Source organism: Sturnira hondurensis, unplaced genomic scaffold, assembly GCF_014824575.4.
Source record: "Sturnira hondurensis isolate 20B ecotype Veracruz unplaced genomic scaffold, ASM1482457v3 Scaffold0008860, whole genome shotgun sequence".
NCBI classification, from domain to species: domain Eukaryota; kingdom Metazoa; phylum Chordata; class Mammalia; order Chiroptera; family Phyllostomidae; genus Sturnira; species Sturnira hondurensis.
Genome location: NW_028081491.1, coordinates 1,722,014 through 1,742,636, shown reverse-complemented (window position 1 = coordinate 1,742,636; position 20,623 = coordinate 1,722,014). Strand labels below are relative to the sequence as shown.

The 20,623-nt window shown below is 45.3% G+C and overlaps 1 protein-coding gene and 1 long non-coding RNA gene across 7 annotated transcripts in view; one reads left to right on the top strand and one right to left on the bottom strand.

The window, feature by feature from the left end:
• Positions 1 to 892: 892 nt before the first annotated feature.
• Positions 893 to 20,623, bottom strand: part of PTCH1 (patched 1) — a 68,951-nt gene continuing 49,220 nt past the window's right edge. For all 6 annotated transcript variants that reach the window (XM_037056207.1, XM_037056206.1, XM_037056211.1 and 3 more), the window contains 9 exons: positions 19,027 to 19,169; positions 16,722 to 16,905; positions 14,983 to 15,263; positions 13,253 to 13,390; positions 10,197 to 10,339; positions 6,840 to 6,939; positions 6,071 to 6,325; positions 4,021 to 4,570; positions 893 to 3,510 (listed from right to left, as the gene is read on the bottom strand). In XM_037056207.1, the coding sequence (XP_036912102.1) occupies positions 4,022 to 4,570; positions 6,071 to 6,325; positions 6,840 to 6,939; positions 10,197 to 10,339; positions 13,253 to 13,390; positions 14,983 to 15,263; positions 16,722 to 16,905; positions 19,027 to 19,169 (1,793 nt within the window). In that variant the 3' untranslated portion in view covers positions 893 to 3,510; position 4,021. The remainder of the gene's footprint in view (positions 3,511 to 4,020; positions 4,571 to 6,070; positions 6,326 to 6,839; positions 6,940 to 10,196; positions 10,340 to 13,252; positions 13,391 to 14,982; positions 15,264 to 16,721; positions 16,906 to 19,026; positions 19,170 to 20,623) is intronic.
• On the top strand, positions 7,395 to 14,345 carry LOC118993712 (uncharacterized). Its single transcript, XR_005067925.1, has 3 exons — positions 7,395 to 7,458; positions 13,225 to 13,437; positions 14,283 to 14,345. It is a non-coding gene; the product is annotated as an uncharacterized LOC118993712 (long non-coding RNA).

Genomic DNA, 20,623 nt, shown 5'->3' with positions numbered 1-20,623 from the left:
CACACCCATGGACTCTGCAGCACCTGAACATCACTGGCCTACCACAACCTTGTGGTAAATGGCTTGGCAAACTCTCTAAGGGCCAGTTAGTAAATAATTCAGGCTTCACAGGCCATACAGTCTTGTTGCAACTACTCAACTCCACCCATGTAGCGCGAAAGCAGCCACGGACCTCTGCATGTGAATGAGTCCTCTGATAAATTTTTACAAAAACAAGAGGAGGCTAACGGGCTGCAGTTTGCTGACCTGGCGCCACACACTGGTAGCAATTCAGGTCTTCCCCATCTCTCCGCACTTCCAGCCGTGCAGGGACATTCCTGGCCTGATTTCCCCCCATGGCTCTAGTGAAGATAAGGTATGATAAATCAAACAATCAGAAAATAACATTTTATATCTGGTCCAACAGCACCATATTATCAGCTATATTTTAAGTTCATTTAGTTTATAAATCATTGAATTTGTCTTTATAAATATTCTAACTATTAGGCATCACATAAAAAATAAGAATGTTAAGGAGATGACAGAAGGGACCCTGTTGAATAGTAATTCAGGAACTTTCTTGGTGTCAGAAAACAGACACACAGAACTATTTTTATATCAACAATGCTTCCATGGTGTAGAACAAAAATGAGTATTTAACATGGTTGGCAAGACAAAACTACAAGTTTATGATGGCCCGACACACTAACTGCCTTCATAACATATTGTACTTAAAAAACATTCTAAAAACAAAGATATACCAACAAGTTATATTATTTTTTATTCATGTTAGAATTTCTATCAGTGTTTGAACATTAATATTTAGAGAGTTTGTACATTTTCGACTTCCAAGGTTTAAAACGAGAACCACACTAGATCACAAATGGTAACTAATACACATTTCACAATTGCATGGGTATTCACTCAATTTCACTCTCTTAACACTGTTAAACATTTTCTTTTCCTTGCTGTACTTTACAATGAAAAGTGTGCCCCACTCATGTCTCAGCGAAGTTCCAGACATTGTGGATTCATCACATATAAATTCTTTAAAAATATACTTCTGTCAAAAGACTTGATGACTACTATGTACACTACAAAAATAAATTTTCATATAAATAAATTATATGGCATACTTTTATCTTTGTAACTGAAATGACACAAACCTATTTCTACCAAAATTGGCAGACAATGAGACCCAGTTTGAGTATTTCTTTTAAATTCCTTATGCTAAAACCTACCATGAGACCTTAATGAAAATGTTATATACTCTGAACTATTTAACATTAGTAAGCACTCTATACAAATAAAAATTCTGTTCAAAAGTAAAACATAGCTGTAATAGTGTTTCCAATAGAAATAAAATCCCTGCATTTTTTGTTATAAACTGGCATGACAAATACTGTAGGAAAACATTCTTATGATACAAAATTATAAATATCAGCAAAGATTTCTTTAAAAAAAATTAAAACATACAAATGAACAAATAAGACAGACAAAATAAAACTATTTAAAAGAGAGAGGGAAATTCTAGTTGCCAGCCAGCCCCGTGTTCTCCCTTTGCCAATGTGACTATGGGAGAAGGTTCTCCACTGTGCGGAAAGCAGGGGCTGGGCGAGCCGTCATGCACCACACGGGTAGGCTCAGGAAAGGGCAAGGGCACACCACAAGCCAAAAGGAAGCAGACCTCAGAATTTGGCGTCACTCTCTCCTGAATGCAGGACATGTAACTCTTCTGAGTAAAGCTGGCTATTAGGTAGACTGTGTGGCTAACAGAGGCACCAAACAGTAGCAGTGGGGCTGTCGGGGCCCCTGACATATTGACGCACACACCTGGCCCCCACAGGTGGCTTCCAATTGCTGTCTTACAGTTTCGTGTCTGAGGTCACGGCACTGCTGGGACTACTGGGGGCCTGTCGCCTTTCGGTATAAGGGTTTCCATGTTAAATAGAAGGGTGTAACGGGAGCTGCCATGTGTGCACTCCTGTAGTAGCTTAGTCTGGGTGCCAAGTGCTTCCCAACATCCTGGTCTCTGGCTAAGAGCTGAGGCAGTCCAAGCCTCCCAGAGTAACACAACAGAACTGATACAGAAGTAAACCTTTGAAAGTGATGCCTGGTTGAGAAATTTGCCTCCATATCCATTCCACAGAAGACTGTATGCAGTTAGCATCTCCTGCTTGTCGATAAACGTCACACTGAAAGAACACTAATGATAATGAGAGGAAGGAAATGATTTATTTAGGAAGTGTGCACCCATAGTGTTAATAAAAACAGAGAAGGATCCTTCTGAAGCTCATATCCTACCACTTCTGACCCCGTCTCACCATCCTAGATGCTATTTATTTTTTAAAATGCAAACACATCCAGAAAAGCCCCACCCACCTGTGCAATTTAGGAAGAAAGGGAATTTAAATAGTAGGGACTTGAAACATCACCTTTGGGTTTATTGTGGGCCAAGACGAAATAGGTTTTTCTATCTGTAGCAGGGTCATCACCTCCAAAATATTTTTAATCCACTCTTACATTGTGTGTGTGTGTGTGTGTGTGTGTGTGTGTGTGTGTGTGTCATGAGAGGTACAACGAAGGCCAATATGCTCACGGCCCAGCTGATGCCCTCCACTACGCCTGCTCTCTAATTCTTGAACAATAATAAAGATGAACAGATGTTAGCTCTATACCCTGAGGTTCCAACATCCACCACAAAGATCCACTGAAAGACATTATCTCCTCTGAGACACGAGTGGGGTGTCTGGATGGCAGCCAATGATCTTAGGAGATGCCCTGGGCAGCTAGCCCCCACCAGCACGGCATCCTGACTCTTCCAGCCTGACCAGGGCAGAACCCACTAAAGATTTTGGACAGTGAAAGAAACAAAAAAAAAGAAAAAAATCACAGTACAGTACATTGGGAAATCATACACGTCACGTACACAGCCAAACAGGAGCATTGCATCCAACTACACCTAGAAGCCACCAGGGTTAACGTGCTTTCTTCATATCTGCTCATTAAACAATAACAAAGTTACCACGCATAGCGTGTTTGAAAGTTAACAGTAACATTTCATACTACCACAGGGTTGTGATATGCAAATTTAAAATACTTTAAACAGAAACCTTTACAAAATAATCCTATTATATAAGCAATATTTGCATAGAATTATACAGGTAAATTATACAATATTTAAGCAGCAGCAACATATGCTGAAATTTAAGAGTAAGTTAAGCTTGGTTGTGGCACGGAGGCCAATGTACAAACAGGGAGGGGCCTGCTGCAGCGGCCCCACTGCGTGCTCTGGGCAGCAGGGGAGAGGCCCCAGATCACACTACTTTACATCCATTTCTTCATATTTACATATGTGTACACTTCTTAAATATTTATAGAAATATTTCACAAAATAATACAATCGGTTACAGTAATAATAGACTGCAGTTCTGGTGCAGTCCATCTAACTCCAAGCAGTTCTCTTCAAGCAGTTCTAGGTGGGTGGGGGGATTCCAATCTTTGGCCTCTTTGCTTCAGATTTTACTCAACCTTTAAAGAAAAAAAGAAGAAGTCAAACTAAGTAATGGGTATATGAGTCTGTATTTGTGAAGCACTTACATACAGGCAAAGCAAACCTGTCTGTAAGTATTCAGGATGGTGGGGGCTGAGTGCAGGCAGGGGTTTTCAGGGGCTGGCCATTTCCTTCCCTTCATCTAGGGCCGGTGACATGGATGCGTTCACTTTATAACCATTCACTGAGCTGTGTGCTTAGCATACATACCTGCAGGGCACTTTCACAAAGACTGAAAAATGGGTAAAAGGTGCAGCTGTTGGCATCTTTGTTAAGTTGCACTCACCCTCAACAGGTTAACAATGTAGGGAGAGAACCAACTTGGGACAAGACCAGTTCCCCAAAGATAACAGAGCTTAGATAAAGCAGCATTGCCTTGAGGATCAGAGGTCACCAACGTTCAGTTCAGGACATGTTAAAGCCAGGGGGCTCCAGGACCCAGAAAACCCAAGGAGCTTTGCTCTCTGTGTCCCTCTGGCCTCACACACCTCAGTTGCAGCTGCTGCCCCGGGGCCTCTCCTCGCATTCCACGTCCTGCAGCTCTATGACCTCCACCTTGGAATCCCTCCTCTCGCATCGGACGTTAAAAGGCACGTGGGGGTCCTCGAACAGCCTGGGCTCCGTCTGGGGGTATTCCTCATAGTCTGGGCACAGCCCCCCTCGGGGATTGCGCCCGGGCCCAGGGGCGGGTGGAGGATGCACAGCAACAGTCACAGATGCTGAGGCCGTCACGGTGGTGATGGGCTGGCAGTAGCTAGGCATGGAGCTGCCCATGGCCGTGAACACTGGGTGCCGAGGGTTGTGAGAGCGGGCTCCCCGGGGGCCCACGCGGTCCCTATTGCTAGGGCCTGAGTGTCCTTCAGTAGACATTTCAAAAGCATCCCTGCGTGGTCTGTAGGGGGGTGGCCGCAAGCCTTCTCTGGGAGCTTCCCTCTGGGGCTGCTGGCCCGGCCGTCCGGGGGGCAGGGACCCTGAATCCAGGTGGGTCTGTTGTCGAGAGTTTGAGGGCGGGTGATGTCTCACTTCAGGATGGACCACCTGCAGAGGGTGAGGGCAGGTTAAAGCAGCTGGATGCTGCCTCCAGGGTGGGCATCACCCTGTTACTCCCGGCCCTCCCTTATTGGCTCCGGTTTCTGCCTGGCCACCCACACAGAGCTCTTCTTAACCAAGAACTCAGTCAACCCTACAATGGCTGGGAGAGGCCCAGGAAAGGCAACAAGGGCCTTCCACTCACAAAAGAAAAAACTCATTGTTTTAGAACCTCCACAGCATGGCAGTAGCCATGGCACAGGTTCCTTATTTGAAACCTACATCCAGGCTTTCACCAACACAGCTGTCTGGACACATGCGGCTGCTGCTCACAAGCGCAGGGTGATGGTCAGAGAGGAGCCGAACGGCCTCCCTCCCAGCGTCCACCACCCTACCTGGCTCAGAAGGGTCAGACCCCAACTCCTCTCTTCAAATGGCCAAGCGCCTGGCTGTGGTTCACCCAAATACCAGATGTTGGCAGAACAGTCTTCACCTATGCTATTGAATATAGTAGCCATTAGGGACGTATACCTATTTACATTCAAATTAACTAAAATTCAGAGCTCAGCTTCTCAGGCTCACTAGCCTCATTTCAAGTGCCCAACAGCCACATGTGACTACAGACAGCATTTACTTCATTGCAGAAAGTTCCATGGAGCAGCGCTGCTCTGGTTGTTAGGAATCTGGTTTCTGGGTCTCTATACAAAGTATGGAGCAACACAGTGGCCACATCAATCAAAAGGACCGTGACCAACTTCAAAGTTGTTCAGCTTGTACCTATTTTAGGCTCCCGCTGAACAAAACCAGATTCACACTGCAGCTCAGCAGGCTTCACCCCAGGGGGTAAGAGGAAGAAAACTTAGGTTATTTGGTTGGCTTGGCCTTTCTCTCTTTCAAAGGCTTGTTCTAGCCTGAGCCTGGAATACCCATTTCCTAGAGGGGCAGCAGGATGAATATGAGCCTTCGAACCTTCCCTGGGTTTTGTGGGCTGTGCTCTAGGACTGGGGGCCTGAAGACAGTGTGGGGAGCACAGAACAGATGAGCCTGGGGCTCCCAGGCTCACAGCTTTCCCGAATTACTGAAGGCTAATCTTCCTAGTCACCCAGAATACGTACTTGGAGCCACAAAAGCAGAAGAAAAAAATATCACTTTTGCTAGCAATAAAAATCCCACTCCATTTTTTAAAGTATCATGCTAAAACAATATGCAGCTTAGAAAAAAATTGAAAGAAAAAGAGGCAAGGCCTGCTTTACCACTGGCCATTCAGCTCAAATTGTACTTAGTCCAAACAAGATACAAGCCCCTGCTTCATGTATTTACTGTTCCGGGCCTCTTCCCTCTTGATCCATATGAGATCCAACCACATGAAACAGCCACTCTTACAGTGTAAGAAGTGTCAAATACTGGCAGTTTCAAATGACCCCACCTAATCTCTATTGCTGTCTTTGTATCCCGTCTGTCAGATTCGCTGCCCAGAGCGGGGAGGGGTGGCCCCTGGGGGTGACTCACAGTGGAGCGGGCGAAGACGGGGTTCTCTGTGGCTTCCACAATCACCTGGTGGGCAGGGCCCCTGGCACCCTGCTGCACCTCATACTGCCGAAGCTCCTCACTGATGCCGGACACCGTTGTCTGAGAACTGTACTCTGAGTCAGAGGAGTCTGACCCGTTGTTCGCATGACTGGGGGGCACGGTGAACCGGACCACACTGGGGGGTGGCTCAGGGGAAGGGGTGGGTAGCCGATTCAGACCGTTCGCTGGAGATACCTATTTAGAAGGATTCCATATTAAGGTGCCATCATCCATTCACCTGTTGGCTACATCCAAAGTTCAAAGAACAATACTGTTTAGGGGCCTCTGCCCTCCCCCCACAACTAAGTTGTATTCCCCTCCCCCTCTCTGACACTTGAGGAAGACTTGGAGATCGGACAGCTGTAGCAAGAGAAGTGCCCTCCTCCCTCACACACTGGGGAGGCAGGTGGGGCCCTTACTCTTGTTCAAGCCCTGATAGTCCACTGGAGTGGAAAAGGCTTCATGGACATAGACCTATAGGACACAGGCTGCCAATCGTTTGGTTTAAAAAAATAAAACAGAAAAACCAATACTACAACCCCAAAACTATCACATTGGAGAAAAAAATCATAGTTATCGAGATGTTTACTGAAAAAGTAAATCATCAGTAGTGCGGATACACCTAAATATCTACATGAACAGTGACACCAGGAAAAACAGCACTCAGGCAGCCGGTAGACGGCACACTGTGTCCGGCACAGTGACTGACCTCAGGACATGGTCCGAAGAAGGACAACAGGACTGGAAGCAAAACCAGCCCATTGAGAACGCCCAGGATTGTTAGGATTGCCAGGACAGCAAAGAAATACCTTGAAGATAAAAGGGAAACAAATATTCACTGTGGCAAAGATAAATTAAGCCACCATTCAAATGCCCAAACATCACAGCACATCATAAGCCAAAAATTGGCAAGACCCACATAGGTGAAAAGGTTGTTACAAAATTATAGTTCAAATTCAGCAACAGATTTTTTTTTTTTTACCTTAAGATTTTGAGGGCTGCATTCCACAACTCAAAGTTGGGAGGGAGAAAAAAAATTAGTTTGTTAATTTGCTGAAATCTCATGGCATGTAATGTTATTTATGAATGTGTTAAACAAACACAAAAATATGGAATGCGAACTGAATGGCTGAGCAGACTGAAAGCACAAATACAATGCAGAGGGGCCCCATCCATGAAAACTCAGCAGAAGCAAACAAATGAAGTGAAGGGTGTAGAATTTAAACAATTTAGCACAGGAGGAAAAGCAGCCCACTTGTGCAGCAGCTAATCCACTGTGAAATGCTTCTGCATCTGAGAGCAGAATCTCCACATCTCCAGTGTATCAGGTAAGGCCTTCCCTGTGCTTTTGTTAATCTTGACTTTCTGTCTAGAATCCTGTGAGTTCTAGTTGAACCAAACAGCTCCAACTACAACCGTTCTTAGAGCAGGGGAACCAGCTTTCTGCAAAGAAAACACTGCCCATTCTGTGGTTGCTGGGGCATTGGTGGGGGAGGGTGGTCCACAGAGATGGGGCTGCTCTGTGGCCAATCTTTTGTTGAACAATTTAGCATCCCTGAATACTTCTGATTCGCGTCAGCCAATTCAAACATAAAGGCTTCAGCAGCATGAAGACGAGGAGAGTGCGCAAGTGGCTCTGCTTTCCCACCGCTGAGGGCTAAGGTCTGGGATCGTTCATGAATACCAAGGTAAACCTGTCAGCCAGGGACAGCCACTGGCGGACACTCCACACAAGAGGAGAGGGAGGGGGAGGGACAGAGTCCACGCAAGTGTGTGTTTCTGTAACTAATGATTTCTAGGGCAATTTTGGTGGAAGTGGACTGGGGGAGGGGCAGCCCTCAGGATATTCTGGGAAGAGGGAGGGCAAGATATCTGTTAATGGTCCTCTTGATCATAAAACAGAACCGCTCAAAACCTTGCCATTCCTATATGTGTTTCGACATTAGATGAAAGGGGAGAGAATCCCTATAAAAATACAAATACCTCGCAGCTATTGTAAACACTAGAAACTTCTGAGCTGCATTAGTAAAAGCCAAGCAGCCAACAGTCTTGCTCTAATGTAAACTGCGGGAACTTTAGGCAGAGGCATATATCAGCAGCAGGCATTAAGACATTTGCATCCCATCCATCTAACTGTAGAATAAACAGACCAATTAGATTTCTGACGCTTAGTGTATACAACGTCTGCTCATCTAGTCGACCCCAGAGAGGGCTTTATCAGGTTAATCCATCCAGTTCTAGAAAATGGGAAGCCTTTTTAAGTGCTTGAAATAAGAACTGGTATTTCTGGGACAGAACAAGAAGCCAGGGGTTGGATGAGAGAGCTGGGATTCTGCCCTCCATCCAGGTGCCAGCTGGTTGCTCAGGTTCAGGCTAAGTCTTCTCTGCATGGCTCCCTTGGCTCTGAGGTCCCGTCATACCCTGCATTTCCCATGGTTTAAATGGCCTGTGAACTCCTCCCTTGTAAGTTACATGGAAGGGGATAGGGCCCATATTACTTGCTGTTGTTTGAAATGCTCTTATGAGGTGCTTTTCATATTGTGTTGAACGAGAAGTTACACAAAAGAAATTCTTTTGACACAGGGCTTTTTATACCATAAAAGAACAACCACTAATGCATGATTAAATAAATGTATGCAAAAGAAGTAAAGCAAAGTCAAATTAAGAGCTTAAAACCCAAATCAAAACCTTATTCTAGTTAAGGCATATATCTATTTGGTAGTGGCAAACAAGAAATACTAATTGGCCTGTTAACTGATCAACGACCTGTGTTAGCCTCAGTGGTCTGGGCATCCCCTGGGATCTGGCTGGAAATGCAGTCTTCTCCCCACACTCCCACCCAAAACGAGATCCGGTCTGCATTTCCAAAGAGCCGTGGGTGATTATAAGCACATTACAATATGAGAAGTGTAGTCTGCACTGCAATAGGTATCTCACCTCTTCACTCACCCTACCCCAAAATGACAGTGAGCAAACCGGCTCTCACTCTAGGACCGCTAGAGCTCCAAGACGCTGAACCGTCCAATGGGTTGTGCTCGCAGACTGATTTTTTTCATAATGAACTAGCTAAAACTGAAAACCCTCTTCTTTACACTTGACAATGAAAGGCTCATCAAGATAGACCCACACACGCGCGCCAGGAAAAGCCTTTTTGGACTCTTCCTCCAGATTACTGAAGCAGCACAAACAGTCCAGCCAGGGCTCACACTGGGTTCTACCCCTGGATCATCGTTTCCGCAGGGTCGCTCCTGCCGCCGCCGGCAGAGAGCGCTGCTCCCTCCAAAAGCACAGCCGCTTCACAAAAGAGTGGGGGCCCTTCGAGAAGCAAACTCTCACCCTGCTGTTCTCAAATTCTTCTCAGAAGGAAAACCTGCTCTCTTTTCATACTTAACCAAGACCTATTCTTCATTAAATCCACCAGAAACTCCCTGCCTTTACATGCAAAGAGAAGTATCCAAAATAGGTTTGGAATTCCAAAGTTTGACACCAAAGTCAAGTATTAAATGCATCCTAATCTTACTGGGAACTCAAATCTGAAATCTGGGCACATTATCTTTAGTTCTTAAATGGAAAAAAGCTAGGTAACAATTTAAGATATGTGTATGTTTTCCTTGATACAATTTTGAAAAAGTGAAGGTCAAACTCAGTCAATTAGTGGGAATCACCGTCATCTCTTTCCCTAGATACTTCTAACCTGGAATACTAATAAACGGAGTGTTGGGTGACCTATGGCCTGGAGCTGGGATGTCTCTGCTGCTGGCCCTGAACCCTCCATCTTCTCTCTCCAAGATGGTCCTAGCAGAGAGCTGGTCTTCATACCTCTCAGCATATATCTGAGTTAACAAACTCAAAAGGAAGTGGCATCACAGACTGTGGTAATCAAAACATGCTGTACACCTTAAATATACATGATTTTTATTTGTCAACTATAAGTTACACCTCAATGAAGATGGGGGGCGGTTGAGCCATCAGGAAGAAAAAATGCTTTCATCTACCACATACAGAAGGAAATAAGCAACAGAGATCACATGAGCAAATAAGAATGATTTACCCTATTGCTGCTTACCTGACAATAAAATCAAATTCCGATCCTGCAAGCATGAGCACTCCCAGCAGAGTGGAAACAGCCCCATCGAGGACAGGTGCAAACATGTGCTCCAGGGCAAGCACTGCCCTGCGGTTCTTGTCGCCAATGGCCGTGAGAAAGGCCTGTGCGATGAGAAGAATTGAGATGATCAGAGATGGACCTGACCTGGTAACGGTCAGCTTGGTCTTCAATCCTGCAAGCTGCTTTAATCTGCCTCTACAGAACCTCTTGGACCTTCCTGCTTCATCAGGGCTACTCAACTGGCTTAATCTGGGCTTACATTAAAATGACCTATTCATGATATTGGATCATATTTGGTGTTGATGTAAATCGTGAATAACAACCATAAAATAGGATGGAAAGCATACTTACCTGAAACTAAAAATCAACAAAAAATTACACAAGAGCAAGCAAAATGTTCCCCTTCACTGCTACTCACTCTTGAGTTCTCTCCCTCACTTGAATTGTCACACCGCTCCCACAGGAGACCTCTGGTTGTGCAAGCGATAGCATTTTTGCTGGATTTTTGGATGGTCAAACTCTTACTTCTGAATGGGGTGAACTTGGTGTCACGTACAACTAGGCGCTAGATGTTTATTTCCTCATGATGATGCTTAGGTTAGGATTTCTGTCACTGTGTTCAAACTAATGGGTTTGTGGTAGACCTAAGCACCACAGAGGTATTACAGAAAAAACAGAACTGTACAAAGTACTCCTGTTCTGACTACAGTCGGACACATCCTGTCCCCTTCGTGTTCTCTAGAACTCTTCTAGGTCAAGAATGCTGTTTTACTAAATGGCAACTTTACAAAGTCCCAGTGTATCAGGCTGTCAAGTTTCAGACTGTTGGCTCGAGAGTGTGACTGAGGACTGATTTAATGTGCGTTAGTTACGTTATACCTGCCTGGTCCCGTAGCAAGAACCTAACAGGGAGGTCTGAGCCTGGCACAAGTTCTCTCTGCCTGAAAGTTCAGGCTGTTCTGAGATATGCTGAGAAGCAAGGGTTATTCGCAGCTCTTTAAATACCCAGGGCCACAAGGTACTGCAGGGTGCATTCCCATTGCTTATGCACCCTGTGGAAGGACAGGAAGGTTCTTTTCCTTAACAGACCACAGAAACAAAAGAATAACAAGGTGTGCTATGAATCGCAAACTTTTCTCTTAAGTGGGTTCTACATATGCATAGTTAGGAGACCTCGGGGTCAATCTACATGCCTTTTTCTCTTGGGAGGAAAGCACCAAGACATTTGGAACCACGTAACTTTGTGTTGTACTTGGGCCAATGAGGCCAATAGGTCAAATTGCTTTATCCTCTCACAATCAAATGTTGTTACCAAAACAGCGAGCTGACTGGAATCCTGATTGCTTGAAGACATTCATGGAAGACTGCAATTCACCACCAGCAGTAACCGACCACTTTAAATAGATATTCACCCATGGACCAAGGTAAAAACACTGTGTCCTGCCTGCCGTAGTCTCCTGATGAAGATTTGGGCTTGAAGCACTGAACAGGGGTTGCTGGTCACTAAGCCAAGTAGGCTCTTGATAATCCTTAAATCCTTCCAGTTCCCACTGTGAGAGTCTGTTCTGGGACAGACCTGCCAGTGTTTGCAATGTAAGCCACTAAAATCTGATTCACATCACGATAAAAGGACTTGTGAATTCTTAATTCACACCCAGTGTTTCCTCCTTTCTGAAGAAATATTAGAATTATGTGTTTCTAAGTTCTAAGCCAGGGGTGTCAAACTCATTTTCACCAGGGGCCACACCAGCCTCGCAGTTGCCTTCAAAGGGCCGAAAGTAATTTTAGGACTGTTTAAAGGTAACCACTCCTTAACTAGGGGCAAGGAGCTTGACATCTGGACCTTTGAAGGCAACTGTGAGGCTGATGAGGCCCCTGGTGAAAGTGGGTTTGACACCCCTGTAGGCTGGTGGGCTCTTCTTCTCTCCCCCCTCCCAGTGCAATGGAGGAAAGTCACTCAGGTAGGCTCAAAATGTACAGTTCTGCATTATCAGCTTTTTTCATTACACACTGGGATAAAAATGGGTCAACTTCAACAAAATAGTCCTGCTGAAACACAAAGTGCACAAACTTTAAGTTGCACAAAAGGGGCCCCGAGCAATGTGCGTGGGCTACGGAGGGCACAAGGTAGAAACACATGCACAGATGTGTACACGGAGTGTGCTGAGCCCAAAGAAGACCAATGCCAGAGACTATAAACATAGTTCAATTCCAATGCTCGGCTTCCTAGCTAGGCTATTCCAAACATCACTATTTATTCCGTCAATAAAAATTCATTGAATGTCTACCAATAATCTACACCTTATATACTACTATGAGGCATCTGAATAATTCTCTGGTAAATACAGATGATGGCCTTGTCTCTTGGATTTAGGACTCTTTCTTAACTTTTATTTCTTCTAACAAAGCATTCGCAGGACTGTGCACAGGAAGAGGAAGCATCCTCCCATGGAGAGCAAACCTAGTTCTCGAACTTGGAGGCCAGAAGGCGAAAGAGCAGAGTGGAACAGCAGCAGCCCCTCCACACCGAGGACCCACACCTTTGCTCACCAGCCCAGGGTGTCTCTGAGGCCGCCAACTTGCCTCACCTTCAATTATGCCATTTCCAATAAACCTTTGAGTGTGGTATCATTTTACCCCTGCTTTATTACTGTGGTTTTTAACACTGGGTGTAGTTGTGCACATACACTCACATACACACATACCACTGTCTTGGGAATTTTAGGACCCGTGGTGACACTAATGACAACACCAAACAAACAGGATCCTTCCCGGCCCAACACAAGCTTGCCTTTGGTGACCTCCTTAGATTCCCTCAGAGGGAAAGGAGTCCAGCTACATTCCAGCCACTCCTAGGAATGCATGTGCCAGTCAGAAGCCTGCTCACAGTGCGTGTATTGGGTGTGTTCCTTAATGTCGGAGAAAATGAAAAGGTTCCAAACTTGCAGACTATGAGAGACACAGGAAATATACTGCTTTTCCATAGAGTTGTAAGTCAGCAACATCTCCCGTACCAGAGCAACGTGCACGGTGAACTCCACGCCTATGCCGACAGACGCGATCAGGATAACCACAGGCACAGCACTTAGCTTGATTCCGATGAGGCCCATCATGCCAAAGAGCTCGACTGTCATCAAAGCCAAGACTGTCACCTGTAAGAAGGCACAGGAATGAGTGGCTGGGCAAAAACACACTCCAGGTATGAAAAACAATGGAGGTATGGAAGTCCTGATGTGGCCTCACTTCAGATCAAGAGCACCGACTTGCTGTAGCTTCTAACGACTGTTACCTCATTCAGCATCTCCCTGTTGGGCAGGGAGACTTTTGAGACAATTTGGGGACAGCAGGAAAATTTAGTGTGCTACTGCAAATTGTTTTTCCAATACACCTACTCTAAAAAGCATAAAATTTTCCAAACTCCACCAGAGAATCTAGGAAGATTTACACAAAGGAGAATTTATCACTAGCGACAAATATAATTTAAAACAACGTATTTCTTCCTGTTTCAATCTTAATCATCAGAGACCACCCTTCGACTATGTAACTGAGTTGATATTTTAGAGTTTTTGGTTGCCTCACCACCCTCCATCCTAAAAAATGCTGATAGGACGGGGTGAAAAAAAGTTCTTCCACCTAAAAGTAGCTTCGCTTTTGTTTGGAGCCCATGGAATAAGGGAGGATGACTCGGGAGCAAGTTAAGCGGGAGAGAGGAGACTTGCAATCCGCCAATGCGGGTGAGGTCACAACCCCCTTCACTTTGAAGAAGCATAGAGCAACTGGGGTGGAGAAGGCAAACTGTTAAATCCAAGGAAAAGCTTCTTTTCCATTTCATATGCCTTACAAACATTTGCGAGGGGATGGAAAGAAAATCTGTGAAGTAGATCTTGGAGTTTCTTGGGCCAAAGAGGAGAAAATACAAATAAAATAAAATTTACAATGGGTAGAAGAGGAAAGATCTTCCCTTCTTGGGGGAAGGGCAGTGGGTGGCAGTGACAGGGCAAGGACAGTCCAGGGAAAGTTTCCTTTGCTTTCCCCTTCAATTAGCTAATGAAAGATGGACAACATCAACAGCCTAAGGACCACGAAGAGTCCTACAGACTAAACATTTACCTTTTAACAAAACTGCTGCACAGACTTCTGGTACAGAAATAAGACCTGGTCTCTGTTTTTATAATTTTGGCATTTTGAAGTCTATACCACAGTTCATGGAATTTAAACACTGCCGTGATTTTATTAAACTCTAAATAAAACTTTTTTCAAATGTGAGAGTATTATATGTGGAGAAAGGATGCCAAAAAAATAGGTGAGCAACACTAGTGTGCCATTTCACCCCCAAGAATCAAAATACACACAACACACACAAGCATTTTGTTCTGACTTCTCTGATTATCCCTCTGTTTAGTATAACCTCATCCATATTAGGTCTGTGATTATCCCAAAATGACACAAATTTTAAAAATTAGCAATGCTTTGAGCATCTGTATTTCATAAATGCTAGGAGCTGTTATGGAAAATGTGCTTAAACAAAAAGTTTAAAGCTGTAGGGAAAGGGGACACAGGATTAAGGCCATTAAAGGCTCTACCTAACCATGAACCTCACCACCTCCTGCAGAATAAATATAGTATGGATGATGCAATCTATACCCTCCTCCAGAGGCCCAGACATAAACAAAACTGCCCGGCTGCAGAAAGAGCTATACTGAAAGGAATTTGACTTCCACAAAGACCCTTAGAATAAACTCACAATGATCCCGGCCGTCCAGGGGTTCAGGAGGAAGACGGCACACACGAGAAACGTGCAGGCCAGCACCACGCTGATGGACAGCAGGAGCCAGTGACGGAGGCCAATGTACTGCTCCCAGAAGAGGAAGGGGTAACCATTGGGGTAGCTGGAGAGCCCCAGGCTTGTGTAGTTGTTGCAGATGGTTCTGACTTTTTCAATCGCTTCCACGAAGTCTGAAGTGTCATGTAAGCCGTTGAGGTAGAAAGGAAACTGAGCATACTCAATGGGCTCTGCTGCTGGGACTGGAGAGGGCAAAAGAGAGTGAGCCATGGGTAAGGGGCTCCTGGCAATACTGTGAGAGGCAAATGGATGTGATCCAGGCATGGAAGAGATGTGACAAATTCTTATTGTTGACCATGCCAGATGTGTATCCCCAAATTCTCCATAATTACAATGAACAGAGAAAGAACTCTGTAAGAAAAGCTCCACTTACTGCACATCTTTCAACATCAAGGGCAAACAACACCAATGATAGCCTTCAGCTCTACAGAATTTTAGTGTTCAGCTTAAAGTTTTTAAAGCAATAATCAACCTTTGACTGTTTTTTTTTTTTTTTTTTTTTTGGAGGGAGCCTGTGATCTGTATGTATATTTACTTAACCTTTGATTTCAATGTTCTAGAAGCAGTCACTTCTGTAATGGGTCTAAACGACTTAAAAATTCAACTGTAGGGACATTTTTTGTTCAACTGACACCAGTGCAAACACTAAGTTCGAACAGTGTCTCTCAATCACTTAGGAGAAAAAAAATAACTCAGAAGTCATGCTTTACAAAGAAAAACGCTTAACTTTCTGATCCTGTTAGTGATCTAACACACTTAAACCCTCCATGTTTCTTTTCTAATTCAATGCTAAGTCTTCAGCAGCGGGGGAAGAAATCCTTACACAACAAGCATTTAGTGACTGCCGTTGTGTGTTCCAGACCCTTTGGGGTCATTCAGTTGACTTGCTAAACATGATTTGCCCTATTATAATCTCAACTATAAATTTTCATTAAGACAAGCCTTGGCTGCTTGCCACAGGGCTCTGGGGTTTAGATGCAGGGACGTACAACCCACTCACTCCCCAGCCATGTTTGCCAAGGAACCTGTCTTCTTTCTCCCGTTCTCCCTCAGCTTCATATCCGAGGTATATGCTACTAAAGATCTCTAACACTAATGCAAATTAAATCCATACAGAACCACCTCCCAAAGACAGAGAGGAGAGGGGGAAGGAAGAAGACGCTGCTGTATACAGACTTTCCTGCTCCAGTTTAAACAGCTTTGACAGAGTACAGGTGTTTGGTGGCTTATAAGAATGATCCAACATGCCAAAAATCCCTTCACCACTAAAGTTGACAAAGTTAAGATAAACACATAATCCCTAGTGATAAAACCTTGCAATAGTAAAATAACACTCAACCTGGAGGCGTCCCCAACTTTCACAGGGAACAGCTGGCATTAAAGAGCTCTCCCTGGTAGATGTCTTCGAGTTAAAGCTACAAACAGAGATTAGAGACTTATTTCTCAATGTGAAAGAGCACGGGTTGTATTCTATTACACATCCTCATCTGTCTCCTAGAGTTTTAAACTAAAAGCAATAGATTGTCCTGCTTACACTTTTGAACCCTGGGCAGCAGCAGAGGATGAGGGCCATGACTGAACTGGGAAGAACAAGTTAAGATGACTCCATAAGCCCGCAGGCCCTGGGTGAGGCTACTTACTTCTCAGCCTGGTTTCTGGCATGTAGTCGGCTTTGTCATGGACCCACTCTGGACGGTGAGGCCGGATGTTGGCCTGGGAGGCAGCATAAGCAACTGGGTCATTGCTGACCCAAGCGGTCAGGTAGATGTAGAAAGCGCTGGGATTAATGATGCCGTCTGCATCCACCAGGCGCCGTTTAGTCAACTGCAAAATGGGAAGAGCAGAAGCCTTTCAGGAAGGGTTTGGGGGTGAAATCACTCCTGCCTAGCGCAAGAAGAGGCAGAGTCCTGCCCCATAATTTGTAGCAAAGGCTAGAATTAGCCCACTGTTTGCAAGTGTAAAAAAAAAAATCCCATCTGAGCACCTTGGGTTTTTTTTTTTCAAAATGCACTGAACAGAGGATGCAAAAATTGGAGTGTTTATAATGCACACACACAGTTCTGCAGATGGCCCAGGAATCAACTGAACCAATTAAACCTGAATGCTAAAAGACTGTCTGCAGCCAAGACGGAGAATGAACAATCTGGAGAAACATATTTATAGGAGGGGAAGGGGGGAAACCTGGCAAGAATCCCTATACACGTCTGTGTGCAGTTAACCTCTGCTGTTAACACTGAAGGAAATGCCACCCAGTAAATGGAGGAGAGCTATAAAAATAAAACAACATCTGTATAAATTTTGCTAACACTAGCCTCCTATGACCTGTGTATTCAAAAAATGCCCATCGCCAGAATGTGGAGGGAACTGGCGCACAGCCACAGTCTCTCTGGGCAACCTCATTTCTTCTGAGAGGTGGTCGCAAGCAGGATGCCACATCCTATGCTGGACAAATACTATGCTCCCTCTAAGGTAGTCTTGTGGGCTTCACTTAGGTGAAAATGCCATGAGAAAGACACGTACACACGTACACATATATTTTTTCCTGTTTACTTTAGATTCAGGCCAGGTTCCAATGCTTTTGGGCTTTTAGCAAAATAAAAACACCAGTGACAGCAGTTAACAGACAAAGAGTGAAGGAAGAAAGAGAGTGGAGAAGAATGAGAGAACTAAATTTCAGAGATCTGGATTCAATTAATCCACAGGATATGTAACAACTGTATGTCTTCAAGCCGTCTCTGGAATTACATAGTACAGCTCATGGCCTCCGTGCACGCAGCACCCTTTTCTCCCTCCCAGGCAGAGGAAATGGGGTGTGTGTGTGTGTGTGTGTGTGCGAGCGCACGCACGAGAGTGAATGGGGGGAGGGGAGGACAGCTGGCCCAATCACTTTTGTCCCACCAGTGTCCCTAGTCCCTAAAGCCCAGCCCAGCCACCCGCTAGTCCCTCCATCTCAGACAGGCTCCTATGCCCACATCCTTGTCAAACCTGACAGCACATGGCATGCGGCCATAAAGAACCGAGTTCACACTCCATAATAACTCTGAACAATGTACTTTGTAAATCTGTCACCTTTAATGCCAGCAAAAAAAAGGGAGACAATAAACAGAGCTGCTGGGAAGATCATTAGCATGACGGTTTTCTGCCTGAAGGTGAAGCAAGTAAGCTACAAAGAGCAGAGGAAATAGGATCCGGGAAAGCCCATAGTGTTAGAGCCATTTGAAATCTGAAGGGTCTGAACACACTCCCCAACACGCCTGAGGAATCAACAGGGATACACTGGAATCAAAGTGTCACAGTTAAGATACAAATGCAGCTGGAATACGATTACCAAACAGCAACAACTCTTGTTATTAAGAGGCTGAATCCAATTATTTTCCAAGGGTTTGCATTTCCGTATGTGTCGCTCAAGACAGAGCAATCTGTCTGTCCTTCTCTATGCCCAGGGCCAGGGTGCCCTGAGGGAATCAAATGCAACAAACCCTCCCATCCTTCTAGTAACCTCTCTGATCGCCTAACCCATCTGCCCTTCCTTCTGAATTCTGCCTATTCAAGTGACCACTACCCACACACTCCATCTTTCCAAATTTGACGATAATCAAGACCAACGAGGTAACAAACCAGAATTCAAAGCAAACAATGCGGCACAGCATTTGTAACACGGAAGAGCGCCTGCACTGCCTGACTGTACCCTGTTCTGACAACTGCTCTGGAGGTAAACACACTGTCCCTGCTTGCAGAATGAGTTTCTCTGGCTTGCCTGTGGCCACACAATTAGCTGGTGGGATGAAGTGAATTAGAGCCAACTTGATGTTCTTCCAGCCCCTTATGCCTCAAGTCCCCAGAAATCACAGGCTGGGATCCCAGGCTGTGCACCACAGCTGTCTCACCTGTGCCCTCCAACCCCTGACCCCTGACCCCCAGGTGGGTGTCAGGCAGTGAGAATACCTGACTGACATCAATGGGTTTATCACGGCTGCCGGTCTGCACCAGGAGTTTATAGGCAAGGACCCCATCATCTGATCCATTTTTGTAATTGTTTGGCATGATTTTCCCAGTTTCCCAATCACTGTCAAATGCATCCTGAAGTCCTAGAAAAGGCAAGTGTGAAATATGTTAGAACCCTTCAGCAAAAGGACTCTGGGCTTAATGGGGTGACTGAGGACTGAGAGCAGGGTAGGGTGTTGTAGGGCACCAGCAGCACTTTCTTTGTTACACTTATATTCGTCTTCGAGTCACATGATATTAGATTTTTCCTGAGTGAACTTCAGGATGCTAATAATCGTTGCTTTAAAGGTGGGAATAATTATTTCTAGCAAATAAACACATGTTTTACTTTTTAAAAAAATAACTCCTTTTCCTTTATGACTATTCCAACGAAAGTAGGAGTGAGAGAGGGAAGGAGAGAGAAAGGAGGAGGCGGGGGGGTGGGGGGAGAGCAAGCGACAGAGATTGAGGTAGTCACACCAGGCTCATTAACCATTTCATGTCACTGTCCGTCTGGTGCCGAGCCATGGGTTCTTCAATACAACCAGAAATTCCACTAGGAGGGGAAAAACACATTCAAACACCCAGCTTCAAACAGCAACTCAGCTGCTTCTAGCTCAGGGTGAATGAACACGATTCTGTCAATTTGTTCCATCTGTTCAACTTGTGCAGCTAATACAAGCTGTGGGATCTGCTGCCAGGTTGTGTAAAGATCACAGCCAACACCTATTCACTCTAGACTGTTCTCTTCCTCTTTGCCACCTCTCCTTAGGAGAGGGGGTGTGGAGGAGAGAGTAGGCAGGGAGCCTGTGCGCGTGTGTATGTGCTGGGAAATACCTCACAGGGTAAATTTGGATCAGATTGAGAACAGGAAGCCACAGGCCAATACAAGGGGGCTCTGTGAGAACAGATGACAAACCGCAAGTCCAGGGAGGGGAAGGAAAGAGCATACTGGGTTTGGGGGATGGGCAAGCCCACCAGCCCACCACACACAGCTGCGCTTGGCCTCTGTAATCAAAACCATCATTACAGACCTGATGGTTTGGCTACAGCTGTAAAGAGATAAGCGTGCTGGAAGAGAAAACAAGGCCCTGGTGACCTGGCCTTGGGGTCTGAGCCATCCCAGTGTGCACACACTCTCCTCTAACACCCCCACCCCCTTTCCACTGCCCTGCTCCCCTCAAATCACCTCCCAAGTAGAGTTCTGTGCCCCAGCAGCTCAGGAAACCACATCTTTTGAACAAGCTGTACATGCATGGGTTAGATGTGGCCAGTGAGAAGGAGAAGGGTTTATTTCATTTCATGACATGCCTAGACTGACTTGAAAGACACCCCCCAAAAAGTGGGTCCTGTCAAGTGCTCAAAATGGTTAAAATCCTGGGATTCAAAATGGGGTGAGGGGGGAGCACAGGATCCTGTTTCTGTGTCTGTCTCTCTTTAAACCAAGCCTTCCTTCTGACATTACTGTGGGCATTGTTTTTATACGAACAATTTGGGGATGAGGACTGTGGGCTCAGTGGTGAAAGAAGGCCCTGTTTCAGTAGGGGGAGTGTGGGGG